Source organism: Rhizoctonia solani, chromosome 10 (genome assembly GCF_016906535.1).
Source record: "Rhizoctonia solani chromosome 10, complete sequence".
Taxonomy (NCBI): Eukaryota; Fungi; Basidiomycota; class Agaricomycetes; order Cantharellales; family Ceratobasidiaceae; genus Rhizoctonia; species Rhizoctonia solani.
Window position 1 is genome coordinate 1,530,891 of NC_057379.1, and position 18,921 is coordinate 1,549,811.

General features: G+C 47.2%; 5 protein-coding genes across 5 annotated transcripts; 1 reads left to right on the top strand and 4 right to left on the bottom strand.

Annotated features, from left to right (window-relative positions):
* Positions 1 to 28: 28 nt before the first annotated feature.
* RhiXN_08646 (Retrotransposable element Tf2 protein) lies at positions 29 to 1,831 on the bottom strand (the record flags this gene model as incomplete). Its single annotated transcript, XM_043328462.1, has 2 exons — positions 29 to 1,408; positions 1,445 to 1,831. The coding sequence occupies 2 exons, from the start codon at positions 1,829 to 1,831 to the stop codon at positions 29 to 31; spliced, it is 1,767 nt and encodes a 588-aa protein (XP_043183847.1).
* Positions 1,832 to 2,423: 592 nt separating this feature from the next.
* On the bottom strand, positions 2,424 to 7,213 carry RhiXN_08647 (Retrotransposable element Tf2 protein; the record flags this gene model as incomplete). The annotated part of the gene is made up of 5 exons (XM_043328463.1): positions 2,424 to 3,578; positions 3,645 to 4,060; positions 4,091 to 5,324; positions 5,355 to 5,775; positions 5,859 to 7,213. The coding sequence occupies 5 exons, from the start codon at positions 7,211 to 7,213 to the stop codon at positions 2,424 to 2,426; spliced, it is 4,581 nt and encodes a 1,526-aa protein (XP_043183848.1).
* A 1,814-nt stretch (positions 7,214 to 9,027) lies between these two features.
* RhiXN_08648 (Retrotransposable element Tf2 protein) lies at positions 9,028 to 11,916 on the bottom strand (the record flags this gene model as incomplete). The annotated part of the gene is made up of 3 exons (XM_043328464.1): positions 9,028 to 10,002; positions 10,048 to 11,491; positions 11,519 to 11,916. 3 exons carry the CDS (start codon positions 11,914 to 11,916, stop codon positions 9,028 to 9,030), a joined length of 2,817 nt encoding a protein of 938 aa, XP_043183849.1.
* Positions 11,917 to 12,320: 404 nt separating this feature from the next.
* On the bottom strand, positions 12,321 to 17,076 carry RhiXN_08649 (Retrotransposable element Tf2 protein; the record flags this gene model as incomplete). Its single annotated transcript, XM_043328465.1, has 5 exons — positions 12,321 to 13,468; positions 14,991 to 15,673; positions 15,748 to 16,134; positions 16,219 to 16,663; positions 16,713 to 17,076. 5 exons carry the CDS (start codon positions 17,074 to 17,076, stop codon positions 12,321 to 12,323), a joined length of 3,027 nt encoding a protein of 1,008 aa, XP_043183850.1.
* Positions 17,077 to 18,333: 1,257 nt separating this feature from the next.
* On the top strand, positions 18,334 to 18,636 carry RhiXN_08650 (Retrotransposable element Tf2 protein; the record flags this gene model as incomplete). The annotated part of the gene is made up of 1 exon (XM_043328466.1): positions 18,334 to 18,636. The coding sequence occupies one exon, from the start codon at positions 18,334 to 18,336 to the stop codon at positions 18,634 to 18,636; it is 303 nt and encodes a 100-aa protein (XP_043183851.1).
* Positions 18,637 to 18,921: the final 285 nt, after the last annotated feature.

The following is an 18,921-nucleotide window of genomic DNA, read 5'->3' on the forward strand; positions in this document are numbered from 1 at the left end:
CCCGCACCCTTGACGTCCTTACAGACGTCTAGGACAGCAGCCCATGGAGTTTCCAGATGTGGGTGATGAACAGATTGGCTAGCCCCTTTGCAGTGACCTTCTTGGAAGTGGGGATGAAGTGGCCAAATTTTGAGAAGGAGTCAATCACTACTAGAATAGCATTGTGGCCCTGGGACTTTGGGAACCCTGTGATAAAATCATAGGAGATTGTGTGGAACGGGAACAGGGGAACTTCCAGTGGCTTCAGGGCTATTACTGGAGCGTGGGCTTGTCTGTTGGCTTGGCATGTGGGACAGCATTCAACCCACTCCTTAGCTGAAGATTTCATTCCAGGCCACCAATAGTTCCGGCTGATAAGTTTGAGCATCCTTTGTTGGCCTGGGTGTCCTGCCAATGGGGAGTCATGGAATTCCCTTAACAGCCTTTCTTTGATGGGTTCAGAATCCAGGACAACTAGTTTCCCTTGGTACCACAGGAGGTCCTCTTCCCAATTGTAGTCTTGATAGGCTTTGCGTATGGACAGGGGAGCATTGTTGGCATCTTCTGTCAGGAATTTAATGATAGGCTCAAGGGATGGATCTTCCTTTAGCCTTGAACAAATATCCGTGACAATCTCCACTTCCTCTTCTGATGTATTGGCAAAGACTTCCAGTTGTAACATGATCTCTGGTTCTGGGGGAGAGTCCACATAGTCCAATCTCCTGGAGAGGGCGTCTGGTTTTCCTGACTGTTTCCCTGGGCAATAATGGATCTCAAAGTTGAAGTTGCTCAGGAAGACTTGCCATTGCGCATGTCTGCAATTGAACATCCGTGCCTGCATCCAGTATTCTAGGTTACAATGGTCTGTAAAAACCTGTACTGGTTTGTCCGTAGCTTCCAAGAATATCTGCCACTCTTCCAACACCTTAATGATGGCCAGAAGCTCCTTGTTGTGGGTATCATAGTTTGCTTCTGCTCCCAAAAACAACTTGGACATATAAGCAATGGGGTGTAGGTGGTTGTCTGGGCCTTGTTGGCTAAGTATGGCTCCCATTGCTACTCCTGATGCGTCCATTTCAAGGTAGTAGGGTAGGTTGGGGTTAGAGTGGATCAATACTGGGGACTTGGTTACAAGGGACTTTAATTCCTGGAACAATGCTTCTTCTAAGGTTCCCCACAACCAGGGAGTTTCCTTTCTGGTGAGGTTGTGCAAGGGACATGCAACTGAACTAAAGTTTGGAATGAACCAACAAAGGTAGTTTACAAATCCTAGAAAGGCCTGGACCTGTTTGACTGTTCTGGGAGTAGTCCATGACGTGACTGCTTCAATCTTTTTCTGGTCAATGGAGAAGCCAGCAGGGGATATGACAATGCCCAAGTAATCCACCGTAGTGACGTGGAAGTGGCACTTTGACAATTTGCAGAACAACTGGTTCTTCATTAGTCAAGACAGGACTTCTCTGACGTGGGCCAGATGATCTTCTGGTTTTTCTGAGAAGATGAGAATGTTGTCTAAGTAAATTACCACTGTTACATTGATCAGATCCCTGAATAGATCATTCATAAAGTGTTGAAATGCGGCGGGAGTGTTGGTAAGACCAAAGGGCATGACTAAGTATTCAAATAAACCATATTTGGTGCGGAACGCCGTTTTCCATTTGTCTCCCTCCTTGATTTGCACATTATTATACCCCCAGCATAGGTCAAGCTTGGTGAATATCTTGGCGTGTTGGAGTTTTGCCATGAGGTCATCTTGTCTTGGAAGTGGGTAGACATTTTTGTGGGTTACCTTGTTGAGTTTTTGATAATCCACAACCAGCCTAAGGGAACCATCTGCTTTTTTTACAAACATGACCGGGGCGCCTGTGGAGGAAGTACTGGTGTCCTAGACGTCTGTAAGGACATTGAGGGCGCGGGCGCTTGTGGCCGTGTAGATGTACAGTTAGTACCGCTTAAGGCGGCAAGGTCTACCCTACAACGTCTAACTACTAAACAACAATGACCAAGGCCTTATGGGCAATGGCAAACTACGTATGTACAGCGGAAGCAACGCTTAAGGCGTTGTAGTGTTACTTAGTGATCTGGCTGTAAGGCCTTGTACAAGTGGGGATACAACAAGAGGTAATCAACCTGGGTGTTACCATGGTCGGTTGGCCTCCTTATATATTCTACAGTAGTGCTAATTACAAATACATTATATCCAATATCATAACCAATAAGAACCCCGCTCCGCAGTTGGCCTTACTCATGCATACGCGTCACTGACGTGTTGTGATGACATCATAGGTGGAGGTGGCTACGTGTGATGAATAAGCGCGGGTGGGGACGTGGCTCGGCGCTTAGCGTATGATATAAGCGCCGAAGTCACGTGATCAAAAATGTTGTCCGTATGTCTTTGTTTAAATTCGAGAAAATAGGAATAAATTCCCTGGTATCGACTGTGTCTACAACACTGCCCCCCCTCTAAGGGCCTTGGCAGCGCCAAGGGCCTTCTTTTTCATTTCTTTTTCAAATTTTTCTAGGATTTTTTTGGCGTTCTTGAGGTTTTCCCTTGGTTCCCAGGTATTCTCCTCTGATCCGTAGCCTTTCCATTTTACCCTAAAAAACCATTTCCCGTTCCTTTCTTCCATGTCTGTGATCCCTTTGACCTTGTATTCTTCTTCTCCATCCACGGTAACAGGTGGAGGCCGGTTCTCAAAGCTGCGCTTTTTGTCCCTTTTGACTTTTGACAGAAGACCCATGTAGAAAACATTGTGGATTCTCATTGTTGGCGGGAGTTCTAGGCGGTATGCTCTGTTGGAGATTCTCTTGGTTACCTTGAAGGGGCCTAGGCGTTGTTCAGTTAGCTTTGGACTCAGGGTCTTTAGCTTCACGTTTTTGGCGTCTAGCCAGGCTTCTTCCCCAATTTTGAACTTGAGTGGTTCTCCTACTTCCCCGGCCACCATGCGTGTCTTTGATTGCCAGAGTGCCGCCTCCATTTCCCGCCATTGTGATTCCATTTGGGTTGCTAGATCATCTGCCTCAGGGATGTCTGTTGGGACATTACTTGGAGTCAAGGAAGGTTCCCAACCGTATAGTGCCTTAAAAGGAGATTTGCCTGTTGAGCTATGTACTGCGTTGTTGTAGGCAAATTCCGCCATTGGTAACCACTTGACCCAGTCTTTCTGGTTTACCCCTGAGTAGGCCTGTAAGAAGTGTTCAACCGTGGGGTTTACACGCTCTGTCTGCCCGTCACTTTGAGGATGGTAGGCCAAAGAGAAGTGGGGGTCTATTCCCAGGCGTTGGTACAGGGCCTTCAGGAATTTGTTATTAAAAACCCGTCCGCGGTCTGATACTGTCTTCTCAGGCATGCCGTAGCGTTTCCATACATGGCGCAGGAATAGATCTGCCAACTCCGGGGCTTTGAGCTTCTTGGAGCACTCTACCAGGATCACGTACTTGGTAAAGCTATCCACAATGACCAGGATAGAGTCACTATTTCCGTCTTTGGGCAGGTCTACTATCATGTCGTATGATACATGTTGCCACGGGCGTGATGGGAGCTCTAGAGGTTGAGGTGGGATAGATGCGTACTTGGGTTTCCGGATCCGTTGGCATGTCTTGCAAGAATCAACATGCCAGTATGTGTCAGCTCAGATGCCAGGCCAGTAGTAGTTCCTGGATACCAGTTCTAGGGTCCGTTGCCTGCCTGGGTGGCCAGCTAGAGGGCTGTTGTGGAATATGCAAAGTAAGTCCGTTCTCAATGTTCCAACGTCCGGTACCACAATTCTCCCTTGGTAAAATAGCAAGCCTGCCTCCATTTTGTAATCCCTAAAGGCATGTTTTATTGATGGTGGGGCCTTTGACTCATTTTGGAGGAATTGTAGTATTTCCTCCAGGGATTTGTCTTGGTCCAAGGCAGCCTCAATCTGGCGTTGGAGTTCCTTCTCAGGAGTTACCATGGCCACGTTGGCAAATACAGGGTCAGGGAGCATGGTCTGGGCGGCGGGTGGAATGTTGGCATGATCAGCACGTTGTGAGAGGGCATCAGGTTTTCCGGACTGCTTTCCTGGGCGGTAAACAATTTGGAAGTTATACCCTGCTAATAGTAGGTGCCATCAAGCGTGGCGACGGTTGAATGTTTGGGACTCTTTCCAGTACTCCAGGTTGCGGTGGTCCGTGAATACGGTGACAGGGTGAGCGGTTCCTTCCAAGAAAATGCGCCAATACTCAAAGGAGCGTATGATAGCTAATAGTTCCTTGTTGTGGGTGTCATAGTTCTGTTTGGCACCCTTGAATGACTTGGATAGAAAGCCTAGCGGATGGAGGCGGCCGTCTTCCTGACGTTGGCTGAGTATGGAACCTAGTGCTGCTCCTGAGGCGTTGGTTTCCAGGAAGTAGGGTTTGGATGGGTCCGCGTGGCAAAGGACAGGGGCATTAGTAATTGCGTCTTTCAGCCCTTGGAAGGCTTCTTGTTCCTTTGTGTCCCATTTCCATGGCGTGTCCTTTTTGACCAAGTTGTGCAGCAGCCTGGCCATGTGGCTAAAATTGGCAACAAAGCGGCGTAGGAAGTTGGCAAAGCCTAAGAACAACTGGACTTCCTTGACCTTTGTAGGTGTGGGCCACTCTTGTACTGCCTGGATTTTGAGTTTATCCAGGCTAAACCCTTTATCAGAAACAATGATCCCTAGGTATTCCACAGAGGTGACGTGGAAGGTGCATTTTGACGCTTTGCAGAACAACTGGTTATCCATCAACTGTTTCAGGACCTTGTGAACATGCTTAGTGTGAGATACGTCATCCTTGGAGTAAATCAGGATGTCATTGAGGTAAATGATGACGCATACATCTAGCAGGTCCTTGAACAAATTGTTCATGAAGTGTTGGAAGGCGGCAGGGGCGTTGGTGAGGCCAAATGTCATGACTAAGGATTTGTATAAGCCGTACTTGGTGCGGAACGCGGTTTTCCATTTGTTGCCTTCCTTAACTTGGACATTGTTGTACCCCCATCTTAGGTCTAACTTGGTGAAGACCTTGGCACCACGGAGCTGGGCCATGAGATCATCTGGACGGGGCAGCGGGTACACGTTTTTTCTTGTCCGGTTGTTGAGGCAACGGTAATCAACCACCAAGCGACGGGAACCATCCTTTTTGGGAACAAACATCACAGGGGAACTGATGGAGGATTTGCTAGGACGGATCTTCCCAGCTTTCAACTCATCCCTGAGCCAGTCCTTGAGTGTGGCAGACTTGGCGTCTGTCATACTGTAAAGGGGTGAGTTGAGGGGGCCTTCTTCTGTGAGTTTGATGCCAATGTTGTAGTGCCTGTGGGGAGGAAGCTTGTTGAATTCTTCTTCTCCAAATACCTTGGCGTATCAATGGTATTTGGAGGGTACTCCTTCAAGGGGTTTTTTGTCAGCTTCCTCTTCTTTGGCAATGGCCACGTGTTCTGGTGGGGCATGGGGGAAGGAAAGGGTTTGTTGGTTCCAATCAATATCCGGGTTATGGGCGTCTAGCCATTTTAATCCCAAGATGGCAGCGTGAGACCCTGTATTGCAGATTAGGAAAGTCTTGGTCATATGTTTGCCATCAAGGGAGAAGGTAAGAACTGCCTTCTTCCAGATTTTGCCAGCCTGGGGGCTCGACCCATCGAGCATGGTAACGGTGCGGGGTGAGGGAAGGTCAATGAGTGGGAGGCGGAGTGATTCCGCGGTTTGGTGGTGCATGAATGAGGAGGTGGCGCCTGAGTCGATCAGGACTTCCAGTGATTCCGCTTTTTTCTCTGGTTTGATTGGAATAGTAAACAACGGTTGATTTCTATGTGAGGCAGATATATTACATAATTCCAAGACAACACCAGAGTCCTTGGGGTCCTTGCGCGCGGCAGCAGGTACCCTTACCCCTTTCCCAATTGGTACTTGGAGTCTTTGCCAATCTTGGCGGTTTCCTTGGCTTTCCCCTTGTCCTCCTTAGGGGTAGCCTTCCAGCCGGTTCTACACTTGGCAAACTTGTGCCCGGCCTTGCCACATTTCACGCAGAGACCTTCTGCGCGGCAGCAATTGCGCTTGTCCTCCAAGACGTAATTGGGATCAGAGGAGAGGGGGCTGGTTCTGGTGGCCTGCTGGCCGGTACTTGCCCCCCGGTTGGGGGTAGTAGAAGATTTGCCAGACTTATTACCCTGTTGCGGGTGGCTGGCTCTCTCCTCACGGAGGGCGTTGTCAATGATGAGGGCAGCATCTTGCAGCTCCCTCAGGGTATGGGGTTGCCTCTCCCTTGTGGCAATTTGTTTTTGGACCTCCCAGTGGAGTCCTTGCGCAAATTGACCGCAAAGTGCGGCATCGTTCCAGTCAAGTTCCATTTGCAGCGTGCAGAGCTTAGTGATATATTTGGCACAAGTGCCGGTCTGAGTGAGGGAAGTAATCTTCCGCTCCGCTGCTCTGGTTGCATCTGGGTTGCCAAAGGCGGCCAGGAATTCAACTTTGAACTCATCCACGGTCTGAATGAGCGCGCGGTGGGACCCTAGTTGGTCCAAGTGGGGGTGGGCCCAGGCCCCAGCTGCTTCTGTCATGTTCATGAGCAAGAAGCTTAGGACCTCCAGGTCCGAGGGGAACTGCCTCTGATTGAGGCGGACCCAGGCCAACATACAAGTCAGCCATTGTTTGGCCTCCGAGCCAATCTTGCCTTTAAAGGCATCTGGGTGATCCACTTTTACAGTGGAGGGGGCTGGAGGCAGCGCCGGAGTGACTTGGGGCGCTGCTGGAGGTGCTGTTGGGGCTGTTGGAGCCGGTCCTGAAGGGAAGGACAAGGAGGGATAGGGATTAAAAAGGGATAAGGGGTTGCGCCTGGGGGCCCCTGTGGAGATGATGGGGGCTGGGGCCCCAAGGAAAGGTTGAGCCTTGCCAATAGGCTTGGCTTTGGGCGCAGCCCTGGGAGTTTCCTCAACCGCGGGAGGTTTTTGATCTTCTGGGGTGTTGGGTCCCCGGGGGAGCTGGAGTTGGGCAAGCCCATCCTTGACAACATCGACTGCTTGGGAGATGTTTTCAACATTGGTGCAAACCTCTTGATTAATTTTGTTTTGTTCCAAGAGGGTCCGCTTGATGCGGTCGACTTGGGACTGGAGTCCCCAAAGGAGGTGGATGACCCTTTCAAGGCTGACTTTGCCAAGCTCAGGGGAGGCTGGCGGAAAGTTGGGTCCCAGCTGTCCTTGATCGACAGGGGAGCGGGCTTGAGAGGGCGGCCTGGAGCGGGTTGCCATTGTATGTGTGGGGTATGAGCGTCCAGTGTGAGTGGTTGCCCGGGAAGAAGATTGAGGGGGAGTGCGGGAGGTAATAGTGGCAGTGTGAGAGGGGGTAGGTGCCTATATCAGGACTTATGAGCGCTTTATTACTTGATTGCTAAGACCTTGCGTCAAACAACCTAGCGTTGAACAGTAGGAATTGCTAATCACAGCCGTGGGCGGGCGTGATGTAGAACCCAATCTCTGCAAGCGGGTGTATCAGCTGTCTAGGTCTGCTGGTAAAAGGTGCGGCAACCGGGGGTATGCGGGCAATAGGGGTTGTCTGCCTTATAGCAATTTGGTACTAGGAGGGGACAACGCTGGTTTGATTATTGACAGCAAAAGGCAATCCTGATCTCCGGTATTTCCCTTGTGCTAGTACAGGAACCCTTCTTGTTGTTGAGCTAAGTGTGGTGTGTGCTGGTAGGCACGGCTTGCAACCAACTTAAGGTTGATTACCTAGTGTCCTAGACGTCTGTAAGGACGTCGAGGGCGTGGGCGCTTGTGGCCGTGTAGATGTACAGTTAGTACCGCTTAAGGCGGCAAGGTCTACCCTACAACGTCTAACTACTAAACAACAATGACCAAGGCCTTATGGGCAATGGCAAACTACGTATGTACAGCGGAAGCAACGCTTAAGGCGTTGTAGTGTTACTTAGTGATCTGGCTGTAAGGCCTTGTACAAGTGGGGATACAACAAGAGGTAATCAACCTGGGTGTTACCATGGTCGGTTGGCCTCCTTATATATTCTACAGTAGTGCTAATTACAAATACATTATATCCAATATCATAACCAATAAGAACCCCGCTCCGCAGTTGGCCTTACTCATGCATACGTGTCACTGACGTGTTGTGATGACATCATAGGTGGAGGTGGCTATGTGTGATGAATAAGCGCGGGTGGGGACGTGGCTTGGCGCTTAGCGTATGATATAAGCGCCGAAGTCACGTGATCGAAAATGTTGTCCGTATGTCTTCGTTTAAATTCGAGAAAATAGGAATAAATTCCCTGGTATTGACTGTGTCTACGACAACTGGGGCAAATTTTTCCTGTGGCCAGTTCTTCCTCAATGTGCTGTTTAAGGGCCTTTGATTCCACATCTGTCATGCCGTAGAGTGGACCGGGTGAGAGCTTGGCGTCTGGAACTAGATCAATTGCAATATCATATTCCCAATGTGGGGGTAGTGTCACGACTAAGCTTGGACCTATGATACAAGTAGGTTTAAAGTCTGTGGCCCTATCACCAATGGACTATGAAGCGGGGTAGAGGGCCAACAAAGGGCCAAGGGGTATGGTAGGGTAGAGGGCAACTAGGCCTGGGTTATGAATTTCTTAGTAAGGTGCACTAATGGCCAACTAGGGGCCTGGGCAAGGGGTAGGAGTGAGCTTAGGATGAATTGACAAAGAGGTCAAGTCTTGCTTTTTAGCGGCAACTTGACCTGGCTTATATACATGAGGAGAGCCACATCAAAAACAACAGTACTAAATAGTGAGTCATTTACAATTTCACATCACATATCAAATATGTCACGTGATCTTGATGAGTCATAAATATATACCAAAAAAGGAAACTATCTTGGAAAAAAGGTAGAAAATAGTAAAAAATCATGTCATACCAATGAAGGTCATGACATTACCCCCTCTTCAGGCTCCAACTGCATCAGGGTGTTCCTTGTGAAATTCCTCTAGGACTTCTTGAGCATTTTCCACATTATCTATTGGCTCCCACAAATTACTTCCTTCATCATAACCTTTCCATTTGACCAGGTACCATAATTTTTTTGTTTTCCCTCATCCCTTCCACTTGCTATCTAGGATTTTTTCTACTTCATATTCCTCTTCACCTTCTTCTGTGATGATAGGCGCAGGTTGAGGAGGATCACGTCCGTGAGGGTTGGGGTGGAACTTTGTTAGAAGATTAATATGAAAAACTGGATGTATGCGCATAGTATGGGGTAGTTGAAGTTTATATGCGTGCAATCCAATTTTTTTGACTACTAAGTAGGGACCTAGTTTTTTATGGCTGAGTTTGATGGATGGTCTATTGGTAGATATATTTTGGTGGCTCAACCAGACCTTGTCCCCTACTTGGATTTCTTCTTCCTCCCTATGCCTTTGATTGTAGAAGTATTTCATCCGTTCTTGCAATAATGACAGTGCTGCCTTAACCTCATCATAGCCTTTTTCCAAAAACTCTGCATGTTCATCTGCATTTGGGGTAGATTTGTCTGTTTTCTGACCCACAGAGAATTGGGGGTTTAGTCCATAACATATCTGGAACGGAGATTTACCCATGGAAGATTGCTTAAGATTGTTGAGCGCAAACTTGGCTAAAGGAAGTAGAGATACCCAGTCCAATTGGCGGTGGTTTCCAAACATACGGATGAAAATTTCAGCTTCCCGTTGTATTTGTTCTGTCTGTCCATCTGTTTGCGGATGGTAGGCTGTAGAGTATGTGGGTTTAATGTCCAGCCTTTTATATAGGTGACAAATGAACTTGGCATTGAACGTAGGGCCTCTGTCTGAAACCGTACTTCTGGGGAGACCGTGTAATTTCCATATATACGTGATAAAGAGGTTGGCAATATCAATAGCCAACGCCGTGGATTGAGTGGGGATGAAGTGAACCATTTTTGAGAATCGGTCAATGACAGTGAGGATGGCGTCAAAACCTTCTGAGATTGGTAGTCCTACAATCATGTCATAGGCAATGTCTTCCCAAGGGCGTTTGGGAATCTGTAATGGCTTTAACAGTCCTACTGGTACCTGATTGGTTGGTTTTGATCAAATACATGTTTCACAGTGGCTGACATAGGAGTTGACAAACTTTTTCATGGATGGCCAATAATAATTCCTCGAGACAAGTTCCAAAGTTCTGGCTTGTCCCGGATGTCCCGCAGCTAATGCATTGTGCCTAGATTCCAAGATAAGGTTTCTAATAGTATCATCCTTAGGTACAAAGATTTTCCCTTGATGCCATAGTAATCCTTCTTTTAGTTCCCAATCTGTGACCTTTTCCTTGCCCTGAAGTTTATGTAGGATTTCTTTCAGACGGTTATCCTCATAAATGGCTTTGCCAATTAGATCATTGATTTCCTGATCCAGAGTGATTGATGCAATGAAAAGTTCCGGTTTCAGGAGAACTTGGTTCTCTACCCCTCCTTCAAGGGGCACTAAATTGTAGCGTTGTGAGAGGATATTGGCTTTTTTATTCTGTGCTCCAGGCCTGTAAATGATCTGGAAATTATAGTCCACTAGGAAGTTTGCCCATTGGATTTGACGTTTGTTCAAAGATTGTGATGTGGAAAAGTATTCCAAGTTCTTATGATCTGTCAGAACCTGAACTGGTAGTTCCAACCCTTCTAATAAATGACACCATTCCTTGAATGCCCTAATGACTGCTAATAGCTCCTTGTCAAAAATATTGTAATTCTTTTCAGCTGGTGATAGGGATTTTGATAAATATGCTACAGGGCCCAGTTTCCCTTCAAGGTTATGCTGGGATAGTATTGCTCCAGTGGCATAGTTTGATGCGTCACATTCCACGTAAAATTGTCTTGTGGTATCAGGTTGTAAAAGCAGAGGTGCGGAGGTAAGGCATTTCTTTAGACCATTGAAGGATTGTTGTTCTGTTAAGTCCCATTTCCAAGTACTATCTTTTTTGAGCAAATTGTACAAGGGTTGTGCCATGTTGCCAAAATTGGGGATAAATTGTCTATAAAAATTCACAAATCCTAAGAATTCCTGGATGTTTTTGACATTCTTAGGTGTTGACCAATTCATTGCATCTGTGACTTTAGATTGATCAACTTCTATGCCAAATTTGGATATAATAAACCCTAAATAATCGATTTTCTTGACATGGAAGTGGCATTTCTTGATGTTGCAAAAGAGGTTGTTGTCCTGTAGCCTCCTGAGTACTTCTTGCACATGAATTTTGTGGTCTTCTTTGTTCAAGGAAAAGACTAAAATATTGTCCAGGTATATGATGACGTAAACATCCAATAGGTCTCTGAATATCTCATTCATCATATCTTGAAAAGCCGCCGGTGCATTTGTTAATCCAAAAGGCATGACCAAATATTCAAATAATCCGTATTTTGTTTTGAAGGCTGTTTTCCATTTGTTGCCTTCTTTAATTTGGACTAAGTTATATCCTGCTCTGAGGTTGAATTTACTAAAAATCTTAGCACCTTGTAGTTTCTTGATAAGATTTTGTGGCAAGGGTAGGGGGTAGGCATTCTTCTTGGTCATGCTGTTCAGTCATTGATAATCTACACACATGCGTAATTTCCCGTTTTTCTTCTTGACAAATAATATGGGAGAGGCCATTGGGGACTTAGACGGGCAGACCAGACCTGCTTTTAGTTGCTTTTCAATGGTTTCCCTAAGTTTGGCATCTTCCCTTGGGCCTAGGCTGTAGATGGGGCCATGTTGGGGTTTTGCGTCAGGGAGCAATTTGATAGCAATATTGTAAGGACGGTGAGGAGGCAATTTGGATGATTCTTCCTCGGAAAAAACCCTGGAAAATTCTTGATAAGGGATGGGGATTTCTTCTACCGCTTTAAGTTCTAAAACGGCAGGTATTGATAAACAATTATTGGAGCAATATGATGAATTAAAAACAAGCGTGTGCTTTTCCCATGAAATTTGGGGATTGTGCTTTTTTAGCCACGCCATTCCTAAAACTAACTGATGATTGCCAATGTTTGAAATATGGCAGTCTAGCTCTTTGGTATGATTGCCAATGGTACATTTAAAACAAGTGAAATGGGTGATTTGGCCGGAATCAATTTCTCAACCATCAATGACACGTAATTTTTTAGGGATTGGGTGTAGATATGTGGGGAGTTGGTGTGTTTTAACCAAAAGAGGGTGTATGAAGCAAGAAGTTGCTCCAGAATCAATCATGGCTTTTCCCTGAAAGGGTTTTGCCAAAAAGCTAGATTTTTGAGTTTTGGGAGATTCACACGGATTTGCAGTAAACAACGCATATATTTGAGATGAGTTACATAAAGAAAGAATTTCTAAGTCGTTGTTTACATGATGCAAATCCGCTAGCATACAGCCAAGTGCCTTACTCCTTAATCGGCCTTGGCTTTTCCTTTTCCTGACTCCTCCTTGTCAGAGACAACTTTGATCCGATTTTCCTCTTTAGGCCTTTCCCAAGACCATTCAACGTTAGCCACATGTCCAGACATGGGCTTAGAGGGACAATTGCGCGCAAAATGACCTTTTCCGCCGCATACATGGCATGTAAGGCTTGAAAATCCTCTTCCATCAAGATCCATGGGGCCTGGACCTTTAGAGTTTGAGGCTAGAACAGGAGTAGGCGCAATGATGGTTTTAACAGGCGTAGCGGCAGCAGGGCATTCATCTTTTTTGAGGGATGGGAATGGGATCATTGTGTCCTTGGTTTCCCCATTCCACCTGATGTTGGGCATATTGCCAGAAGTTGTGCATACAATTGAGGTGATGGCGCCTTTCTTGGCGCGGCGAGTAGTGGGATCAATCATGTAGACATTGTCCCCAACGTTGAGACAAGTGCGAGCGGGAGTGGGGTTGGAAGTGGAAGTGGGGACAACAGTAGGAGTGGCACAAACAGTGGAGACAGAGGGGTTGGATAGACGTGTAGATTCAATATGGTTAGCAATTTCCTCTGCCTTGTCATAAACCTGTTGGGCTGTAGCGCGACGCCATTGGAACATAGTGGATAGCATAATATCCTTGATTTCATTTTTTAGACCGTCATAGTACTTGTCGCGCAGTGTCTCATTGCTGTAACCCAGGGACACGGAGTATTGTTGGAATTCCCGGGTATATTCCTGAACCAATGCCTTCTGCCGCAAGTTATTCCATTTTTGACGGTACTTCTCATCGCAATTAGTGTCCACATAATGCTTAGTGAACTCTGCCCAGAATATGCCAATATCCTCCAATAATGGGACCGCTTCTCCCCTGAAAACCTTCCTTTCTTTATAGGGGCAAACCCAATCTTCTGCTGCACCTTCAAAATATGACGTTACCCACAATATTTTCTCTTTGTGGGATCTATTAGCTCCTTTTGCCCTTATATATGCCTGACAGGCAATAATAAAGTTGAGGGCGTCTTCCTTTTTACCACCAAACTTGTTGGGCTTGGCAAACTTCAGATCTGAATTAGAAGATGTAGGGGCAGGTGGGGGATTGGTGGAGGTGGCTGCGCTAGTACCAGCAGGTGGAGGTGGAGGAGCTGTGGAACGTGAAGGGGAAAGGTGAATAAGCTGGTCTTGCACTACTTGGATGGAAGCAGCCGCTCCTTGGATTTGGTTGGAATAAAATATATGTTGATTACGTGATTGCTCTCAATGTTCCTCTAATTCTGCCCTTAACAACGCAATTTGATCATGTTGCGCATCATAGGATCCTTGTAGTTGAGAGAATTCTTTTTTTAAAATCATCATGTTTTGGGCAACCATGTTGTAAATTGGGGGAAAAGAGGTTGAGACTCTGGTGCTGAGCAGAGTCTGTGTTGGAAGATTTCCCAATTTCCAAGCTAAGTAAAGAAGTAGCTTCTTTAGGGTTCTCTGGGTCTAGCTATCTTGAATACAATCAACTACAGATATATCTTTTCTCAGTGTAAAGTGTCTTAGTAAGTATTTCTGTAAGAGCAAGAGTACTGGCTCAGGTTCCCTTTGGCAGAGATAGTTATGTAAGTTTCACTCCTAGTTGCAGGAACTAACTGGTTACTTAGTATATATCCTTCTTTAAGGATGATTGCCTTCTGTTCACTTAACCTAAGAACTCTGTATCAGGTCTACAACCTTTCCACACTATGGGTACTTGGGAGATCCACTTATACAAGTTTAAGTTATTTGAAATCTTGAGGCACAATATATCACACAATTGAGGGGGGCAAGCCCAAACCCAAGAGTGACAGTCAACAGTAACAGTGAGTGGTAAGAGTGAAGGGTGGGTGCCCTCCAAGGGTATGCAAGAGTCCCCTTTTATACCCTAGAGTGGCAAGGTTACTGAGTCATTCACCTAGTCAGAGTATGAATATGACTTGCTTAGGACTGTGCTTCCTAAGACTTTGATTGGTGGGTGGGAAGGCACAGATATGACTAGGATGGAATGTGGCTGCTCTTGGGTTGAACTGCAATTAGTTAAAAATAGAAACATCTAAATACATGACTCAGTCTATCAAGAAATGCTTGGCAGCCAATGAGCACTTAGAGTGAGTCATTAGTGTGAGTCATTCTGGTGGCAAGCAGAATGACTCATAAGCAGGATTCGCAGTGCCACTAGAAATTACTAGATAAGGAGAACCTTAGTAATCTCATGAGAGGTATGACTCAATTAAGCTAGGAATAAGGTTCATTTCCCAAGTTAGAGCTAGTCAAGTGATGAGCTAGATGTAAAGATACAAATATAATGATTAGTAAGGTACTTGAGCCACATAGATAAAATCTTGTGAAGCTAATATCTCCATGAAATCTTATCGTATGAGCACGTGACAGGCAGCGTTAGAACGAGCGGAAGGAGCTCTATTGAACGATATGTAACACATACAGTCAATATGAGCGTTACATAGAGTAATGACAGGAATAATGGAAAATAGGAGTCAAATGGCCATTAAATCAGAAAGTCAGATATATACAGATTATTGTGGATGGTGAGCTGTGAATGCAAAAAGGTGTGATACATAACAGGGTAAACATTCTTTTTTGTCCGGTTATTCAAGCGGCGGTAGTCAACAACTAAACAACGGGAACCATCTTTTTTAGGGACAAACATCACGGGGGAGCTGATGGGAGATTTGCTAGGACGTATTTTGCCCGCCTTGAGTTTGTCCCTAAGCCAGTCCTTGAGCGTGGCGGACTCAGCGTCGGTCATACTATAGAGAGGCAAATTAAGGGGGCCTTCCTTGGTGAGTTCAATTCCAATGTCGCAGTGCCTGTGAGGTGGGAGCTTATTGAATTCTTCTTCTCCAAATACCTTAGCGTATTGGTGGTACTTGGAGGGTACTCCTTCAAGGGGTTTCTTGTCAGCTTCCTCCTCTTTGGCAATGGCTACGTGTTCTGGGGGCGTGTGAGGGAATGAGAGGGTGCGCAAGTTCCAATCTATTTCCGGGTTATGGGCGTCCAACCATTTTAGGCCTAAGATGGCTGAGTGGTTTCCAGTGTTACATATGAGGAATGTTTCCGTCATCTTCTTGCCATCAAAGGTAAAGGTTAGTGACGCCTTTTTCCAGATTTTGCCAGCCTGGGGGCTTGACCCATCGAGCATAGTAACGGTGCGGGGAGTTGGGAGGTCTATGAGAGGTAGGCGTAATGCCTCAGCGGTACGGGGGTGAAGGAATGACAATGTGGCGCCTGAGTCTATCAGGACTTCTAAGTGTTCCGCTTGTTTCTCTGGTTTAATCGAGATTGTGAACAGGGGGGAAATTCTATTGTTACTATCCAATATATTACAAATTTCAATAAAACCAGAGTCCTTGGGGTCCTTGCGCGCGGCAGCAGGTACCCTTACTCTTTTCCCAACTGGTACTTGGAGTCTTTGCCAATCTTGGCGGTTTCCTTGGCCTTCCCCTTTTCCTCGATAGGGGTGGCCTTCCAGCCCGTGCGGCACTCTGCAAACTTATGACCCATTTTACCGCATTTGATACAGGCGCCTGCGGCGCGGCGGCAATTGCGTTCCTCCTCCGATACAAAGTTGGGGTCATCGGAGAGCTTCTTCAAACCGGTAGTTGATTGACCGGTACTTGTCCCCCTTGCGGGGTTGGATGATTTGCTAGACTTATTATCCCTTGGTGGGTGGCTAGCGCGCTCTTTGCGGAGAGCGTTGTTGATGACAAGTGCTGCGTTTTGCAGCTCGAGGAGGGTGCGGGGTTGGTGCTTGCGGGTGGCAATCTGGCGGCTGACCTCCCAGTGGAGGCCGCGGGCAAACTGGCCTCAAAGGGCTGCGTTGTTCCAGTCCAGTTCCATCGCTAGGGTCCTGAACTTTGTGATGTAGTCCGTGCATGTGCCGGACTGGGTGAGAGTGGTGATCTTCCGCTTGGCAGCCCTTGTGGCGTCAGGGTCACCAAATGCCGCCAAAAACTCCAGTTTGAAACCTTTGACCGTCTGAATAATGGCCCGGTGCGAGCCTAGCTGGTTGAGGTGAGGGTGGGCCCAGGCCCCAGCAGTGTCCTTCATATTCATCAAGAGGAAGGATAATACCTCTTGATTGGTGGGGAACATTTGGGAGTTGAGACGGGTCCAGGCTAACATACGAGTTAGCCACTGCTTTGCTTCGCTCCCTATTTTGCCTGTGTAGGCGTCGGGGTGGTCAACCTTGACTGGAGCGGGATAGGCGGCAACTGGAGCCGGAGGTGGAGGGGCGGATGTCCCAATCGGGGATTGGAGACGCAGAGATGGAGGGGGAGATGGTACTTGCGGGGGAGCAGCTCTTCTTGGGGTTGACCTTGGGTTCTTCTGACCAGAAGGGGACCCTACTAGCCAATCCAACAGGCTCGGTTTTTGGTAGGGGGCGTGGCGTTTCTTCCACAGCCTTGGTTTGGAGTCCTTTGGGTGTGCGGGGACCATGGGTTTGTAGGGACCTGAGCCCATCCTTGACAACATTGACAGTTTGGGAGATGTTCTCAACATTTGTCCGGGTCTCGATTCCGGCTTCCTTGATCTCGGCAATTTCTTGCTCAAGGCGTTCAATTTGGCCAAGGAGGCCAAGGAGGAGCCGTGTGACTTGTTCAAGGGATACCTTGCCAAATTCAACAGAGGTGGTTGGCGGAAGTGCGGGTTCCAGGTATCCTTGATCAAAGGGGGATTGGGCTTGAGAGGCTGTCCTGGAGCGGGTAGCCATGGTCGGTTGTGGGTAGGAGCGGCCAGCGTGTGAAGAGGCCCGCAAAGAAGAGCGCGTGGGGGTACGCAAGGTAATGGTGGGCAAGTGGGAGTGATGGGGGCTATGTAGCCAAGGGTGCCTATATCAGGACTTATGGGGCGCTTTATTGTTCTGGCGCTAAGAGTCTGCGTCAACCGCCTAGCGTTGGACAGTCCCTTCAAACTAATCAACAGCCGTGAGCGGGCGTGATGTAGAGCGGGTTTTCTGCAAGCGGGTGGATCTGCTGATTGACTCTGCTGACAATTGGTGTGGTGACCAGGGGTATGCGGGCAATAGGGATAGCCTGCCTTATAGCAATTTGCTACTACGTGGGACCAACAGCTCTTTGATTATTCCAGCTGAAAGGGGAGTCCGATCACGTGTTTTTGCTTGTGCTAGTACAGGTATCCTTCTCGGGGGTTGGAACTTAGTAGAGATGGGTGCAGAACGGTTTGCAACCGACGTAAGGTTGATTACCTAGTGTCCTAGACGTCCTTAAGGGGCGTCGAGGTAGCGGGCGCTTGAGGCCGTATAGAACTAAGTAGAACCGCGTAAGGCGGCGGGGGGTCTACCTACAACAACAAACTAACTAACTACGGTGACCGGGCGCTGTAAGGCGTCGGCGGGCTACCTAAGTACAGTGAGGGCAACGCTTAAGGCGTGTATCTAAGTGGTTACCGGCTATAAGGCCTTGTACAATGTGTGGAGTGCAACAAGAGGTAATTGACCTGGGTGTTACCATGGTTGGTTGGCCTCCTTATATATTACAGAGTTGTGCTAATTACAAATACAATATATGCAATACCATAACCAATAAGAACCCCGCTCCGCAGTCGGCCTTACTCATGCATACATGTCACTGACATGTCATAATGATGTCATCAGGTGGAGGTGGCTACGTGTGCTGAGTTAAGTGCGGATGGGGACGTGGCTTGGCGCTTAGCGTATGATATAAGCGCCAAAGTCACGTGATTGAAAATGTCGTCTGTTTAACTTCGTTTAAATTTGAGAAAATGGGAATAAATTCCCTGGTATTGAGTGTGTCTATGACACACTGATCATTGCAATCTGGAATACTGGAAGGAATCCCGCACGTTCAATTGCTGCCATGCACAATGGCACCTACTTCTTGCCGGGTACAATTTCCAAATTGTGTATTGCCCTGGCAAGCAGTCCAGCAAACCAGATGCCCTATCACGTTGTTCCAATCATGCTGATATTCCACCCGCCAACCAAACCATGTTGCCTGACCCCATATTTGCCAACGTTGCCTTAGTAACACCGGAAAAGGAGCTCCAATGCCAAATTGAGGCAGCCTTGGACCAAGACAAGTCCCTGGAGGAAATCCTCCAATTCCTACAGAACAAATCCAAGGCACCCCCCTCCATCAAACGCGCGTTTAAGGATTACAAGATGGAGGCTGGTCTACTTTTCTACCAAGGATGGATTGTAGTCCCTGATGTTGGAACACTAAGGACGGACCTACTCTGCATCTTCCACAACAGCCCCTTGGCAGGACATCCAGGAAGACAACTGTTGTAGACACACTCAATACCAGGGAATTTATTCCCATTTTCTCGAATTTAAACAAAGACAAACAGACGACATTTTCAATCACGTGACATCGGCGCTTATATCATACGCTAAAGCGCCAAGCCACGTCCCCATCTGCGCTTAATCAGCATACGTAGCCACCTCCACCTATGACGTCATCATGACACATCAGTGACACGTATGCATGAGTAAGGCCAACTGCAGAGCGGGGTTCTTATTGGTTATAACATTTGATATAATGTATTTGTAATTAGCACACCTGTAGAATATATA